Source organism: Eptatretus burgeri, chromosome 14, assembly GCF_056783735.1.
Source record: "Eptatretus burgeri isolate ZD-2024b chromosome 14, Ebu_testis_v1, whole genome shotgun sequence".
NCBI classification, from domain to species: Eukaryota; Metazoa; Chordata; class Myxini; order Myxiniformes; family Myxinidae; genus Eptatretus; species Eptatretus burgeri.
In genome coordinates, this window is record NC_140974.1 from 62,721,397 (window position 1) to 62,737,909 (window position 16,513).

General features: G+C 39.3%; 1 protein-coding gene across 6 annotated transcripts in view; it reads right to left on the reverse strand.

The window, feature by feature from the left end:
• The window catches only part of LOC147013384 (ras-specific guanine nucleotide-releasing factor RalGPS1-like), a 108,963-nt gene that overhangs the window by 32,929 nt on the left and 59,521 nt on the right, over positions 1–16,513 (reverse strand). For all 6 annotated transcript variants that reach the window (XM_085855165.1, XM_085855164.1, XM_085855162.1 and 3 more), the window contains 3 exons: positions 13,922–13,992; positions 13,508–13,646; positions 12,914–13,053 (listed from right to left, as the gene is read on the reverse strand). In XM_085855165.1, the coding sequence (XP_085711291.1) occupies positions 12,914–13,053; positions 13,508–13,646; positions 13,922–13,992 (350 nt within the window). The remainder of the gene's footprint in view (positions 1–12,913; positions 13,054–13,507; positions 13,647–13,921; positions 13,993–16,513) is intronic.

Here is a 16,513-nt window from a genome sequence, read left to right on the forward strand (position 1 = left end):
TTTGACTGAAATCTTTTAACATTTGAAGCTTTCTAGGAGTATATTCTACTGTGGGAACTGTGGAAACATCTTTCATTTTTTCTTGGGAAGTTTTTAAAAGTGGTTTAAAAAATTTCTCTTGTTTTTTTCAAATGCTTCTTCGCCCGTTAGTTTCTGTCTGCGTTTCTTCTTTATGTCTTCCTGTTGTTTTACAACTTTTGAAACCAACTCTTGATGTTCCTTAAATCTTCTTGCTCTTTCTTTTGTATCCATTTATTTATTGTAAAATATCATTTAATGAATTGTAAAGATCAACAGGGAAATTTTCCTTTTCTTCATCATTCAAGTAGATGTGTTCAAATAAATCCTTTTCTTTAAATATTTCATCAAATTCTTTATTAACATTAATGCGAGTTGTAATTTCTTCTTCACTAATCCTTGCATCTCTGCTTTTCATACGTTTGTGTTGAGTTTCTTCATCAACATCAAAACCGAATGATAAAATCTTCACTCCGCTCAGATATTTAATAATTTGTCTCGTTCCTTCTGGATTAGTTTCTAATATCCCAACACCACCAGATTTTAGTTTCTTTAACTCACTCTTACAATGTGAATATTTTGTTGTACCAAGAGAAACCTCCTCAAATATTTGTCCTTCATTCCTCAATCGCATATGTTCCTCCACTGAAATATAGTGATAATCTTCACCTTTTACTTCTCCAGGTCTTATTGCTCTAGTTGTTGTTGATACAATGCGTATCACGGGTGTTTTTTAAGTAAATTTACAATATTCTCATTTGTACTACACAAGAACCTTGATTTATGAAAGTTTTTTCCAGAAGCAGATTTACCCACAAGATTTATAATAATAGTTGTCATTTATATATGTAATTGTTTATAAAACAAAAAATATATCCCTTAATATCTCATCTTGTTTCACAACAATATATTTATATTTTTCAGTCGTGGTGCTTCATATAATCCTCAAATTTATTTTTACTACATAATGTAGAACAATTATCTCTCCAAAAATTATTGATATCTATTGAATTTAACTTGAATAAAATAAAAGTATTAGCATTGTTTCTGATGGAACGACGAGGAAGTTGAAAGTACGATTGACTAAGATAAATACAATTACAAGAAGAATGTCTCCCTCTTGTGTAGTAGCTGTCCATTACCGTTTGGTTTCTCTCATTAACACAATCATCAAAGATAACGAGGTTCTTTTTTGATTTATCCAAATCTTGGGAGACGGTATATCATCCGTATTATCACTAAGAATACAAGTTATAAGATTTGATTTCTTTTTACATCTCTGTGTATCACAAAATAGTTGAATTATATCTTCAATGTTATAATCATTTAGGTTTTTTGACGTTTAAATAAACCTATTATATCTTCTTTTTGAAGACCAGCATTAAAACCTTGTGAGAGTAGTTGATACTCTGGTTGAAAACTCGACTTTGTGAAAATTATTAAATTATCATAATCTAAAAAGTTGGGAGTGAGGAGCATTTTTAAAAGTAAGCAGGTTTTTCCACATCCACTTGAACCAACTATGAGACATCTTAATGAATTTGGGAGATTTTTATGGTTGTTAAATTTTATCTTATTTTCCCAAATAGGTAAAAAATCATTCATTTATATATTTGAAAAACAGGTTATTTAATTTATTATTGGCTTTTTTAGAAACTCTATATTTTATCCTAAGTTCAGGTTTAATTTCAAGATAATCCATTATTTTATTTATACAATATCTTGTGTTGATATTTCCCTGAAAATTACATCCATGAATAATATACAACAACAATCCTTTGAACATTTCTCTTATACGTTCAGTTTCTTCCCTTGTAAGGAAAGGTGTGTTATCATCCTCATACTTTACATTCATTTCTCTAATCAATCTTGTAAAGTAATTCATTTTTGGTGTAAATCTAAAAGAATTATTTTCCTTTTTATATTTTTTATTATCATTAATTAGAAGATAATCACAGAATATACATTGTTTATAGGCTTTTGACTCTGTGTTTAATCCCCGTCTTTCACACGCAGGACAATTTTCAAATTTGTCATATGGAGAATCAGGAAAGTCTAGCATATTTATAAAGTAAAACTTTACTTAAACTGAAATTCATCTATACTTTCAGTTGTATATTACCATCGATATCGATATACTTTTTTCATTATCAGATTCAACGACAACATTTTTTATATTAAAGGTAATTTTAAAATTATCGTTAACTACTATTGAACGAAATGTCATTTCACCTGATATATTAACATCCTTTATTTCATCAAGATTTACATCTTTAGGGTTGTTGAAAAAAAATACAAATTTCTCCTTGCATATTACAGATGGTCTTATCTTTTCTTTCTAAAGCTTCATCCATAAGGTTTTTGTTCTTTGATACTTTTTCTTGTTTCATTGCTTTTTCTAGTTTTGAATATATTACTAGAAGGAGAGGAGAAACTTTTGTTAGAGATACTTTAATTGATGTTCTACCAGGTATACTAAAAGCCCTTCCACTGAAGGAAATTGAAGAACTCATATTATTTACCATAATAGTTTTTATCCAATAGTTGTTATATTTATCTTTGTTCAATTTTACATCCTTGACATATTTCTCAGTATCTTTAACAGATGAAGAGATTGATTGAAACTTGTCTTTTGTGTCTTGAAACATTGTATTTATTAAGTGAAAAAGTTGGAGGATAAAATGTTTTTAAGCACAGATTCACCTATAAATTAAACGAAATTTTCATCAAGAAAATTTTAGTTTAAGCAAAGTTTTATTCTATAAATATGGTGAATACAACGTACTGCGATGTTTGTAATCACGAATATAAACATTATAGAAAACACCTCCGAACCAACAAACACACATTTAATCTATTTCATCAAATATCTCCTCTTGAGTTGGAAAGAAAACATTGTGATATCTGTTCAAAGGATGTTTTGAAGAGTAGTTATAATCAACATCTTCAATCACAAAAACACAAGAAAAATGAGTTTAAAGTAAAGGGAGACTATTATATTAAAAACACTGATGGGGCATTTAAAGGGCATATAAAAATAAGGATTTTTCAATTTGGAGAACCCGGTCCATCATCAATAGCTGAATCAATTGAAATAGTGAAACCCGATGTTGAAAAATTTATTAAAAAGACATTAAAAGAAATAAAAACTTTAAAGTTTTATATGGGAGTGAAAATGAATATGAAAAGACAAGATGAAGAACAAACTCCTTATATGAGAACAGATCTTCATTTTATAACATCATTTCAAGATTTTTTGAATAGTGGGGTTTATGAAGAACTATCAAGACAAGAGGAGGATGTTGATAATACAGTGGTAGGAAGTGGATTCAATATTAAAAAAATCATCTTTTTAGATATACACATTCTAAAATCAAACCCTCTTAAAGCTTCTTCTTATATTGAATTACCAAAAGAAATAAAACTAAAGAAGGCAGTTGTTAATATTAAGAACAATGATAATAAATGTTTTCTCTGGTCTGTTCTTGCTCACTTACATCCACCAAAATGTAATTCAGAAAGAGTAAAACAATATATGAAATATGAGAATACCTTGGACATTAAAGATTTTAAATTCCCAATGCCATTAACAGATATTCCTAAATTTGAGAAAAAGAATAATCTTTCTATTAATGTATATGGATTAACGGATACAAACAAAATTCAAATATTAAAAATTTCAAACAACTATAAAAATGAAGAAACACACATTGACCTTTTATATTTTAGTGTTGGAAAGAATTCACATTACACATACATCAATAATTTATCAAGATTAATCTCTTCTCAGGTATTCAGAACAGCAAACAAAATATATCCTTGTAAGCGATGTCTTAATTCATTTCATACAAAAGAACGATTAGAACAACATTCAAAATATTGTAGTAATCATAAATCAGCTGTAATTACAATGCCTAAACCTGGTGAAAAGATTTATTTTGAAGATTATAATAAATCTATCATGCACCCATTTGTGATATACGCTGATTTTGAATGTATCCTTAAAAGATAAATACTGCTTCTCCTAATCCAAAAGAACCATATACAAATAAATATCAAAAACATATTCCTTGTGGTTTTTGTTATTATATCAAATCATCTGTTGGAGAAAAGTATAACAAACTTGAACATTATCGTGGAAAAAATGCTTCACAAGAGTTTGTAAAACGATTAGAAAAGGATTGTATAAGACTCACTAAATTAATGAAAGAAACAAATGAACCGATGAAATTAACCAAAGAAGAAAAATTAGAATTTAGAATGAACAATATCTGTCATATTTGTGAGGGGGAAATTAAGGAGTTTAAAGTTAGAGACCATTGTCATCTTACTGGTAAATATAGAGGTCCCGCTCATTCCTGTTGTAATCTTAATTATAAATTACCTTCTTTTATTCCAGTCTTTCTTCACAACAGCGCCAACTATGATACACATCTATTTATAAATGAACTTTCAAAAACACCAGGGAATATTTCTGCTATAACAAACACAAGTCAAAAGTATATTTCATTTTCAAAAATGATATTCACAAAACCTATAACTCGTATTAGGTTTTTAGATTCTTACAAGTTTATGGGAACACCACTAGCCTACCTCGCATCAAATCTAAGCTCCACGGACTCTTTTCCAAATCTTAATTCATTCTTTCCAAAAGAGGAAATTCTCACTAAAGAGGAAATTCAGATTAAAGAGAGAATTCAAAGTAAAGAGGAAATTCTAACTGAAGATGAAATTCAAACAAGGAATGAAATTCAAAGTAAAGAGAAAATTCTTACAAGTAAGGGAATTTATCCTTATGATTATATGGATTCATTTATGAGATTTAAAGAAACACAACTTCCTTCAAAAGAAAGTTTCTATAATAACCTTTATGAAGAAGAGATAAGTGATAAGGAATATAAACACGCACAAGAAATATGGAAAATATTTAAGATAAAGAACCTTGGAGAATATCACGATTTATATCTAAAAACAGATGTTTTATTGTTAGCTGATGTGTTTGAAGCTTTTAGATCACTCTGTCATAATAAAAATTGTTATGGATTAGATCCTGCCCACTATTTCACAGCTCCTGGTTTAGCTTGGAGTGCAATGTTGAAAATGACAAAACAAGATATAGATTTAATCAGTGATGTGGATATGCTTTTGATGATTGAGAAGTCCAAGAGAGGTGGAATATCACAAGTATGTTCAAAAAGATATGCTAAAGCAAATAATAAATATCTCCCAAATTATGATAGTGAAAAAGATAGTAATTATTTGATGTATTTTGATGCTAATAATTTGTATGGATGGGCAATGTCTCAATCTCTACCTTATGGTAAATTAGAGTGGGTGGAAGAAAAGAATTATGAAAAGGCTTTGATGAATATTGTTATTTCTTCTCAAGAGGAATTGAATGACGAAGAAGAAGGTTATTATTTTGAAGTTGATTTGAGGTACCCGAGTGATCTTCATAATAAGCATAAAGATCTTCCTTTTGCATGTGAGAAAGAAACTCCAAAGAAAGAATGGTTAAGTGATTATCATAAAAGTTTTAATATTAAAGGTAAATCAACAGAAAAGTTATTAACAACATTCTATGATAAAGAGGGATATGTTTTGCATCAGAGAAGCTTAAAACAGTTTTTGAGAGAAGGATTGAGAGTAGCTAAAATTCATAGAGTTTTAAAATTTAAACAAAGTCCTTGGGTGAAAAAGTATATTCAATTCAATACAGATATGAGAGCAAATACAAAAGTAAAATTTGAAGGGGACTTTTATAAATTAATGAATAATGCTGTATTTGGAAAGACTATGGAAAATGTTAGAAACAGGCAAAACATTAGATTCGCAACATCTTGGAAAGAAGCTTCGAGATTGATAAATAAACCAAGTTTTGAGAGAGAAGAGGTTTTTTCAGAGAACTTTTCTGCAATTCATATGAAAAAGGAAAGTATTGTAATGGATAAACCAATTTATATTGGAACAGCAGTTCTTGATTTATCAAAGATATTGATGTATGATTATTTGTATAATGACTTAAAGAAAGAGTATGGTGAAAATGTTTCATTGTTGTATATGGATACTGATAGTTTTATCCTAGATATAAAAACTGATGATGTTTATGAAGATATGAAGAAAAATATTGGAGTATATGATACAAGTAATTTCAGCAAGAAGAGTGAGTTATTTTCCAAAAAGAATGAAAAGGTTATTGGTAAGTTTAAGGATGAGTTGGGTGGAAAAGTAATGAGTGAGTTTATTGGATTGAGAGCAAAGGCATATGCTTATAAGTATGGTGAACAGATTGATAAGAGGTTAAAGGGAATAAAGAAATATGTAATAAAGAAATCAATAACTTTTAGAAATTATTATAATTGTTTGATGAATAAGAAAGAAGAATATAGGAAAATGAATACAATAAGAAGTTATAAACATAACATATATAGTGAAGAAGTAAATAAAAAGGCATTAGGAGCCTTTGATGATAAGAGATTTATTTTAGATAATGGAATAGATTGTGTTCCATATGGATATTGTATGATAGAGTGTATAAAATAGATTATGTTTTAACGATGGGAAGATGGGTTAGGGTTTTTAAGGGCTACCGCCGCTTTTTCACAATATATAAATGGTTAAACCAAGTATTAATCAAACTAAAGAGTGGAGAAAATCTCAGTCTTGGTATATAAATGGAAAACATAATGAATGTGAAAAATATCAAATAAGTCTTATTGAAAAAATAACTAAAACAAAGGTAAATAAAACAAATAAGCGAATTAATTTAAAAACTAGTAAGTTAGAGGATGTAAAGAAAAAAATGAATATCCTTGAATGGACTGAAAACTTTGATGGTTATCAATTGAACAATGAAAAAACAATTTACTATAATCTCAAAATGATATGTGGCTCAGGAGGTGGTCAAACAAGAGCATTAAGAGAAGTTTATCATTTCGTAATGGCACAAATGGGGTATCTTAAAAAATATAAAGATTCAAATGTTTTGTTTGTCAATATTTTAGATGGGGATTATTGTGCAAAGAAAATTAAACTATTGAAGGAATTTGAGAATGAACAAATCTTTATAGGTTCAATGAGTGAGCTGTTCAACCCCCAGGTGTTCAATTCAATGAGGTTCAACCTCCAAGTTAAAAGGGGAGACAAATAAATATACCTTGGGATAAAAAGGGGGTTTATTTTTAAGGAAAAAAATATAAATCGCTGAAAATCCCCCATTCATTTACATGGGGAAAAGTGAGCCAGAATCAGTATTCTTACCCTACTCCCATGCCACTACTCAGGACCCTAGGATCCCAAGCCACCACCCTCCCCACTGAGCCAACACCAGGCTACGCACTCAGCATGTCATCCTTCGAGATAAACCCGGTCGTCCTTCCCTTTCCAGAGAGGGACAAGAAGGCCCCTCTTCCAGTCAGTTGGAATGATGCCTGTGTTCCAGACAGAGCACAGAACTGCATGCAACGACATGAGTACAGCATTTCCACCAGCCCTGAGAAGTTCTGCATGGATGCCACAGATCCCAGGAGCTTTACCCCATTTCAACCGGTTCACCGCAGCCTGTATTTCCACAAACGAAAGTGGTTCACAGTTGATTGGAGAGTCAGCAATGGAGACAGTAACATCCCTGATATCCAACTCAACGGCTGGTGGGTCAACCTGGTATAGCCACTCAAAGTAACCGGCCCAGCGGGCCTTCACGTCAGATTCCTCTGTCAAGAGCTCACCACCTTCCGCACCAAGTGTAGTTCATGGAGAGATGGGCTTGGAGGAAAGCAATGCACAAATTCCTTTGTAAGTAGGACACGAATCACTTGTGTATTAGCTCTTACATGAGCCTTGACTTGGTATACAAAAATAAAATAAAAACATAAAAAAGCATGGTGGTGGCAGCATCATGTTATGGGGATGTTTCTCATCAGCAGGGACTGAGGCACTTGTCAGGAAAGAAGGTAAAATGGATGGAGTAAAATACAGAAAATCCGAGAGGAAAACCAGTTGCCCTCTGCAAGAAAGCTGAAATTGGAACGGAAGTTCACCTTTCAGCATGGCAGCAACCCGAAGCTACACTGGAGTGCTTTGAGGAACAAAACGATAAATGTCCTTGAGTGGCCCAGTCAGAGCCACGACCTAAATCTGATTGAAAATCTGTGCCATAACTTGAAGATTGCTGTCCATCAACACTCCCCACACAACTTGACTGAGCTTGAACAGTTTAGTGCCGTAGAATGGTCAAATATTACCCAATCAAGGTGTGCAAAGTTGGTGGAGACCGATCCCAACAGACTCACAGCTGAAGTTGCTGTCAACGGTGCTTCAACCAAATATTAACTCAGGGTGGGGTGGGCACTTATCCAAACAAGATATTGTTGTGGTTGAGGAAATTCGCAAACCACCATTCAGGTCCCGTAGGTGAGATATCTCTGTAAGTACATGTGTAGTTAGCCCCAAACCCGTTGTTTAGAGGGAATAAATGTGATTCATTCGGGCTGCGACCCTTTAAGAGAGCCGTTTTTCTGTTCTATCTTTATTTTGAACCAACCACGTCTCAACCTCCATCACACAACAACCATCAACTGCAACGCCGCTTCACAACAACAACAACGCCAACAGCCACGACCTTTACCTTCACAACTCGCTCTCGCAAACATCGCATCACCACCATTCCAAGCGTCGCCATGGGCATAAACCACCGCAATAAACCCTCCACCACCCTCACCTCTTCTCCTTCTGCGGCCATTCCCACACCACTTGTGAACGCCGAGCGTCAGGCTGTCCTGGCCTTGTGCGGGATGCGCGCTGAGCCGCGGGTGCAAAAAGCGGCCTTTCCAAGAAAAAGTCGGATCAGGAATGATACACGCCCACTTCTGTTCCGTCCTATCAGCGAGCGCGGGGCGATTTGGCCCCACCTCCAGGCACGTCGGAGTAGAATCGATATATGCAAATTCGAGGATCAGGGGAGGTTCACGCCCACTTTTCCTCCGTCCAATGGGCGAGCGTGGCTCCGCCCCCGAGCTCATCCTGATTCGGAAATTTGCATATGGCTTCTCCTGCCGTACTATAAAGCGCCGAGCGTGTGGCGAATTCAGTCAGTTTTGGGTCGGAAGCAGTTGGAGGCAGTCAGAGTTTTGGACTCGGGCGAGTTGGAGAGGTGTGGCGGCGGCGGAGTGTGGCAGCAGCAGTCAAGACGGGTCTGGAGGAGAGTCGGAGTCTGTCGGGGTTCGGAGTCTGTCGGGGAGCTGCAGTGAGGTGAAGCCGGGAGCGCGGTCGAGGTCGCAGTGGAGTCGCTCGTCGCGGGACCCAAGCAAGCCAGCTATCCTCTTTCCCCAGAGCATCAACAATTCCCCGCTTTTTCCCCCCCGCGCTGAGATAGTGCGGAAAGGGGGCCCCGTTCCCACCCCCATTCCAAGCAGTGCCAACGAAACCCGCGGAGGAGCGTGGAGTCGGGGCACCGCCGCGGCATTTGCGGCTCATCACAAGACGGGTAGGCTCCACCCGGTCTCGCGCCCACAGCCCCGTCTGCCCCCTTGTCGTTGAGGGTGGCCCTTTTCTTTTGCTTTTGAGTATATGTGTTGTCGGCGCCGTCTGTAAAGTAAAACTGTGTAAGTGTTGCCGTGTGCTCGCATAGTCGGTAGTAGATCTGCATTGTTGTGTTTCTTTTGCAATTGCTTTTGGTGCATAATTGTTGTAATTGTATATGTGTGCTATCCGTGTGCCGCGGAATAAATGTGCCTTATGTTGAACTGTTTTTCCCGTTTCGCTTCGTCTTTTCTTTAATTGAATCTCCATCTTACTTCACATAAAGGGTTGGTAGTGGGCTAAATACGCCCGATAATTAATCGGAACCGTCGAGGTTGACGATAACACCGCTCGGTTATCCCGATAGTACGGAACGGGTCGCTTAAAGTGGCCCGTGTCCGAAGTCGACCTGCGGTGAGGTGCGATCGCCCGGTCTACCCTCCGTGTGGGTACTTAGGTAGGTCGAATTTGGCGAACAACCCTATCCCACGCGGGGGGCCGATTGGCACGATCGTGGTGAGGCCGAAAGACCCACCCGTGACTAGTTCCCGGCGTTAGTCCGAGAGGGTCACGACGGAATTGTCCGTCCGGTGGGCGACGTGCCGCGATTCGAGTTACGTGGCCGCTCGCACGCCGGCGGGCGCAAATTCACAACAATATTCTGGTTTTGTATTTTTAATTAATTTTCTGAAATTTGTAGAATTTGTTTTTCACTTGGAAGTTGTGGGTTACGATGTGTAAAATAAAGGTGGAAAATGTTTGATTTAATGCAATTCCATTCCAGGCTATAAGGCAACAAAAAGTGAAAATTTTGAAAGGGGATGTGGACTTTCTGGTAGACACGAAATGTACATAGATATAATATCATGACAAATGTATCTCAAAATATTCCAAACCTTTCTATTCCTTTATTTTAACTACCATTTGTACAAAATTATCCCAAATGGTCTCAGCTATTGGGGACTGGGTGATAAGGAAAATGCATCAACAGAAAGTAGAAGAGCAAGCAGGGATTCTAAAATTGGGTTTATTACTCCATTGATTTCAAAGCAACAAGGAGAGGAGAGTGCAGAAATGGATGTATGTGGAATGAAAACTTTATGAAACATCAAAATTGCTAAATGAGTCATGTTTGTTGCGCAATGAAGAAATGCAAAAAGGCCCCACTTTGTGTTTCAAAAACTCAAATGTGGAGCTTGTGCAGTTCACTCGCATACAAGACTGCAGGACAGGGACGTGAGGAGACTTTAACATACTTTCAGATTCACCAGGAAGGCATTTAAGGAGAAAATAGACAAATAAACAGTGTTAAAGTGATTTGAACTTGACATCCCATGATTAAGAGATCCGTGCCAAGATGGGGGAAGACCAGGACGACTTTCCACCATTTCCCTTTTGTGTCCTAAATAACCGGTGGGCCCCTAACCACCAACATCACTGTAGAATGAGAAATTATGTGAAAGTAAAGGAATACAATGAAATGCAGGATGGAAACAGACATCAGACATTCCACCCAGATGTGAACATTGATGAGAACTGGCATATTAGATTGGTAGCTCTCCTTAAGGATGAACAGCCTTGTCAGAGTTAAAATGTTCAGGCGAGAGAGAGAGAGAGAGAGAGAGAGAGAGAGAGAGAGAGAGAGAGAGAGAGAGAGAGAGAGAGAGAGAGAGAGAGAGAGAGAGAGAGAGAGAGAGAGAGAGAGAGAGAGAGAGAGAGAGAGATTTATGCGAAAGGACAAGAGATGTGCTCGAGGAATGCTGCATTCCCATCTGTGCTCAAGACGAGAAAGTAGTATTAGTAACACTTAATTTTTTCAAAACCTGCACATTTCCTGTATGAAGACTTTGGTGACACGAGAGAAAATAGATTTATTGCCAAAAGTAGAAATCAAATGCAAAACCAGAGGTGGTGTCATCCATCCACCTATTAGGACTACACTCTGTACAGAGCATCGGTGCTGCCAAAGCAGTCTCCTGGGATGTTAGACACAATCCTGGATGGGTCACCAGGATACTCAAATGGCTCAATCATCCCAGCAAGATGGTCGTCATTTTGCCGACCTTGGAATGACGACAGGCTGAGTCAACCCCACCTGGTATCAATTCAACAGACAAGCAGGATTTGAACTCAGGACTCTCGGATCCCAAGCCCGCCACCCTAAGCGTTAAACCAACACCAAGCCATCTTCTGCCGGCAAAGGCCAAACAGCCCTTTGGCACGGTGCTCGGAAGGAACGATTCGCACCTCGCTTGAGCTTTGCCGATGCCGTCAGAGTAAGGGCCTCAAGTCGAGGAGGATTTTCAGGGGGTGGGGAACAGATTCCCATCTCGGCTGTTTTTCCTGGCCCGCCAGTGATCGGTGTTGCGAGGACGGGCCACGGTGCCAATAAGAACTGGATGTTTATTTTTGCGCAATCTGCTCGTTGTCACAATACATTTGCTCGACCCAAACAACGCACAATACAACAAAAAGTCTGGAATCCGTCTTCATCAAATTATGAAAATCTAACCAACTTAATCTTTGAGCTAACCCAAGTGATCACAAACTCAATTCCTGGTTACAATAGATGTTGCTAATCTCTACTTTTTACATTGCACTAGAAATGTCACGAATATAAATAACAAGCTCGTTCAACTTTGGGGGTTTGGAGGACGGACGGACAAGATGGGCAGACGGGTGAATGAATAAGGTGACAAAGCAAGTTAAAAAAAAAAAAATTTTGAGTTGGCAAAATTTGAAGACAACTTGCACAAGAAGTTGTAATAAACGTGTTAAAGTGTGTGCAGCACACTCCCGGAAATCTGCACGAATAAAGTTCAATTGCGATTTTAAAAAGAAAAACTGCTCTCAAGTTCCCCATCAATGCGCCATACCCTTGAAAGTGTGGGTGCTGCCGAAGCAGTTCCTGGGTTTGGTTTACGCCGGGCAGTTCGCCGATGCAGGGTGGTTTGGCATTTGCCTTGTCAGCAGGCATTCAGGACAGGAAGTCAAAATTTATTCAGGGTTTCGGTGATAACTCGCCTCCTCTTTGTGAAAGACACAGAGACCTTCCACATCCACCAATCACTAGTTATCGGCAGCCGGGTTTCCGGCTGACGCCCTTCCGATGGATGGCACGCACACGAATGCATCGCCCAACATGTGAAACACCAGCGTGGGAGCTTACAGCTGCATCAGGATCCAAACCCAGGCAAGAGAGTTCAAAGGTGAGTGCTCAAGCCTAGTCCACGTTATCCTGCCATTTCGCTGCCAAGTTCAGGATTTGAAACATTTTCAATAATTAATGTCCAGGAATTTTTTTTGTTTTCAGAAAATAGTGATATGCAACACTCGGTCAGTGTTCATATTCAGATATATAAAGGTCAAGACATACCTGTGACCATACCATTGACGTGGCCGCTTTGCTTGGATGCACTGCCCGTTTCCAGAAGACTATCATCGAGCAGGTGCCGTGCCTTGCCATGTGGAAACGTGAGGCTACGAGAATCCGCCTCATAGCGGCGTGACGCCATGCTGCATATATGCACGCAAAGGGGATACCCGATGCTAAGGTCACCAAACACCATTTAAACAAAAACAAACAAACAAACAAAAAAAAATGCTCAGAGTTTTGTTCAGGCCCACTGCTAGCAGGGGTCACACACACGTAACAAATAACTGGGAGACGGGACTTCTTTGGAGAATGCATTTCCTTTCTCGTTTGGACCAGTTTCCCTGTAGTGTGGAATCGGATTTACCAAATCACACACCTAATGACACCAAAAGAGGGAATAAACCAACCGTCCAACCTGCTTGTGACCAAAGATTAACCATTCCCATTAGGAGGCCGTGGCACAGCAATACCCCAATTGCCGCCTACAACTCTAAAAATAATAATTAACCACCTGCACATTGCACCAACCTGCACATTGCAAACATGATCAAGGAAGGCAATGGTACAAAATGTAATGAAACATCCGAACCTCACCCATAGCTCAAGCTGCGACTCTTACGATGACCACAGCTGTGGGTCGTAAAGTAAGGTGGTGGAGTCGACGGACGCTCCCTTTGACTGCACAACTCTCTGTTTTGAGCTTGCTCGGGGGACGTTGGTAATTCCGTGCAGCCTGTTCCCAACACAGCAAGGGCCTTCCATAAATGTAGGCATCGTCCATAGCTGCAGTCAAGAACAGGCGCAAGCCCAAGGTTCCACCCAACTCCCCCGTTGCCCCCTCCCCCAGCAAGTCAGTATGCCTGGTATAAGAGATTGGTGCCTTTGGGACACAACGTTTGAGAATGGCAACAGACTTTTTTTATGTTAAAGCTGCTGGAATTCAGCAGCAGATTAAACAAACTGTGACAAAACAATTTTCTGCACAACAAAGCACGTGCAAGAGATTACCGGTGACGCTCTCGTACGGAGACGTAAGGCGCGGCACGACCGAGCTGGCCTGCTCGAGCTGGAGGGAGAGCCTGCATTCAGGGCAGTGAAAAGGAACACCAATGTAAACCGAAACAAGGGGGAGATTGCAAAAACTGGTAATTACTACAATGCGTAATTATCAATTCGCTTCACTTTACATCCTCAGGATAAAACAGTACATTTCCCAGCAATTTCTACGGAAGCAGGGGCATCTTGCCTTCATACATCCCTGACTGTCTGCAAAACACAAGAGTGATGTCACGTGGAATTTTGGCGAATTGCGGGCAAGATGTGGCTGCCTCAACAATAATTACGGGGAATTTTCTCTTTCAGTTCACTTTAAAAGGGGCACGAGAGGATATATCTGAGTGAGAGCCGTTGATGTGTTTGAGACTCTCAGGACGACAAAAGCTAACTTGCGGCTTTGTTTGGTTTAATGGCGGGAAACCAGACTCAGTGGTGAAAGAGTTAGTGTCCGCTCTGAATCTGGGAGGTCGGTGGTTCGAATCGTGGCCGAGTCCAGCAGACTAGAGGGTGGAAAAAAGAAACACCATAAGATAGTGTCGCCGGAAGTAAGTGCTGAGTTGCCTGGTGCCTCTGTCTGCACGATTGTACATGTGCGAGGGTCTTCCCATGAGCCTTAGCTGCTCATGTAGAAAACAAACATCCTTTTGAAATCACAAGATCAAGAATTTTCTGCACAACGCTAAACGAATCCGGCGTGAAATGGTCACGACGCAACACAGTCGGCCGAATGCGCACAATCTAATTTTTTTATAATCAGGTGAACCTCGACCTCTGAGCTACTCCAGACCAAATATACCGACTCTCCTTTTGCTTACAACTCTGTTCCACTGTTGGTTGAACCTTTATCCCCGTTCTGCATTTTGATTAGACTCGACAAATATCATAAATCGATGGGTAATTACCTCCGCCACCGAAGGGAGACGGTGGTTATGTTTTCACCCCTATTTGTCTGACGGATTCGGATGAAACTTGGTGGAAAGGTTGGGTGTGTGACAAGGACGAATCGATTGGACTCTGATGAAGATCCAGATTCGATAATTTACTAAAGTCATTCTTCACTAGAGAGATAGAGCTGAAAAGGAGATAGCACGCCGACTCTAAAAGTTACAGACAGATGGCAAAACTAGGTGGATGAGTTGGGTGGGTGGACAAGAACAAGCCGATTCGATTTTTGGTTCAGGTATGGATGCAGATCCGGCCCATCAGTGGGATACAAAACGTAAACTGTCTCGCCTGAGGGAGGTATGCGCTCGACGGAGTTCCGTTTTACTTTTAATTGGAGCGATCACGGCTGTTCCAGTGAAAGTAACTTTTGTTAATTTTAATGCAATTCATCATCTCTCAACTTGACACAGAGTTTGCAGGCGAGGATGTCTGCCATGTCCTTCGGACCGCCCGTCGCTATTCGCCGATGAGTGGGTTGATGAGTGCACTGGGCTGGCCGATTAAAAACATGTGAAGGCTTTTAATGTGCGAGAAAATTGTGGGAGTTGATAGACTCGGAAATAAAAGTCGCAACAAGGTATCTACAGGGGAACCTTCAGATGGATCATGTTGTGGTGAACCAGAAGAGTCTGGAATATGTAACAATGGACGAGCGAAATGGAGGTAGACGTTTTACAGCTTGGCATAATCCATACGTTTGCCTATCGTCTCGATGAATGATCATCGATATCGGATGTTTGATCCGTGCACTGGGGGATCGAAACTGGGCAGATTCGTCCTTTGAAATATGAATCGGTGTTTGCGTGTTTTGGGGGCTCGCTGCAAACATGCTGCAGAAGTGATACGACCCTTTAAATACAGATCGGCTGCTGTGATACCAAACAGGCCGACGGCTCGTTAAAGTGCATCTCGATGTGAGGTGCACACAACCATTAGCTTGGTCAGCTATAGAAGAACGGCTTTTTGCAATGTGACGACGACGGAACATGGAAGGAGTGGTCGGCGGAGGGATTGATGATATCCTGCATTTTAGTTCAGCATTCGTGGAATCTTGGTGTTACAGTGGCGAAAGTCCGTAACTGTGGTGAGGAAGGCAAGATGGACACAAGAGACGATGGCAACAGTGCTGAACCAAGGATGTTTATGGGTAGCAGTGCCCTGAGATGGCGAGGGTAGCAGTGAGGTTTATTCGAATTTTTGATCAAATTTCCCCGAAAGTCTTTGCGGACTTGAGGCACGGCCCAACATTGCCACTGCGTCGTGGAAAACTAGGCACACGTGCCGAGCGGCTCAAATGATGTGATGGCAGTGAAGATACCAAGCATGCTGCTGACAGGTCATGTGGTCTCACACCTACAAAGCTGTACCTTTAAAAGGTCTCCGGACATGGGATCCAAAACCGATGAACCACATATTTATAAGGGGAACAGAAAAAAAATAGAACTTGATGTGAATGCGTCAATGGATATAGCCAACTTAGCCCATGTTAGATGTAAACCCACTGTTGTTTGACCTCAATTTAAGGTCACTTGAGCAAGAGAGAGAGAGAGGTAGAGAGAGAGGTAGAGAGAGAGGTAGAGAGAGAGGTAGAGAGAGAGG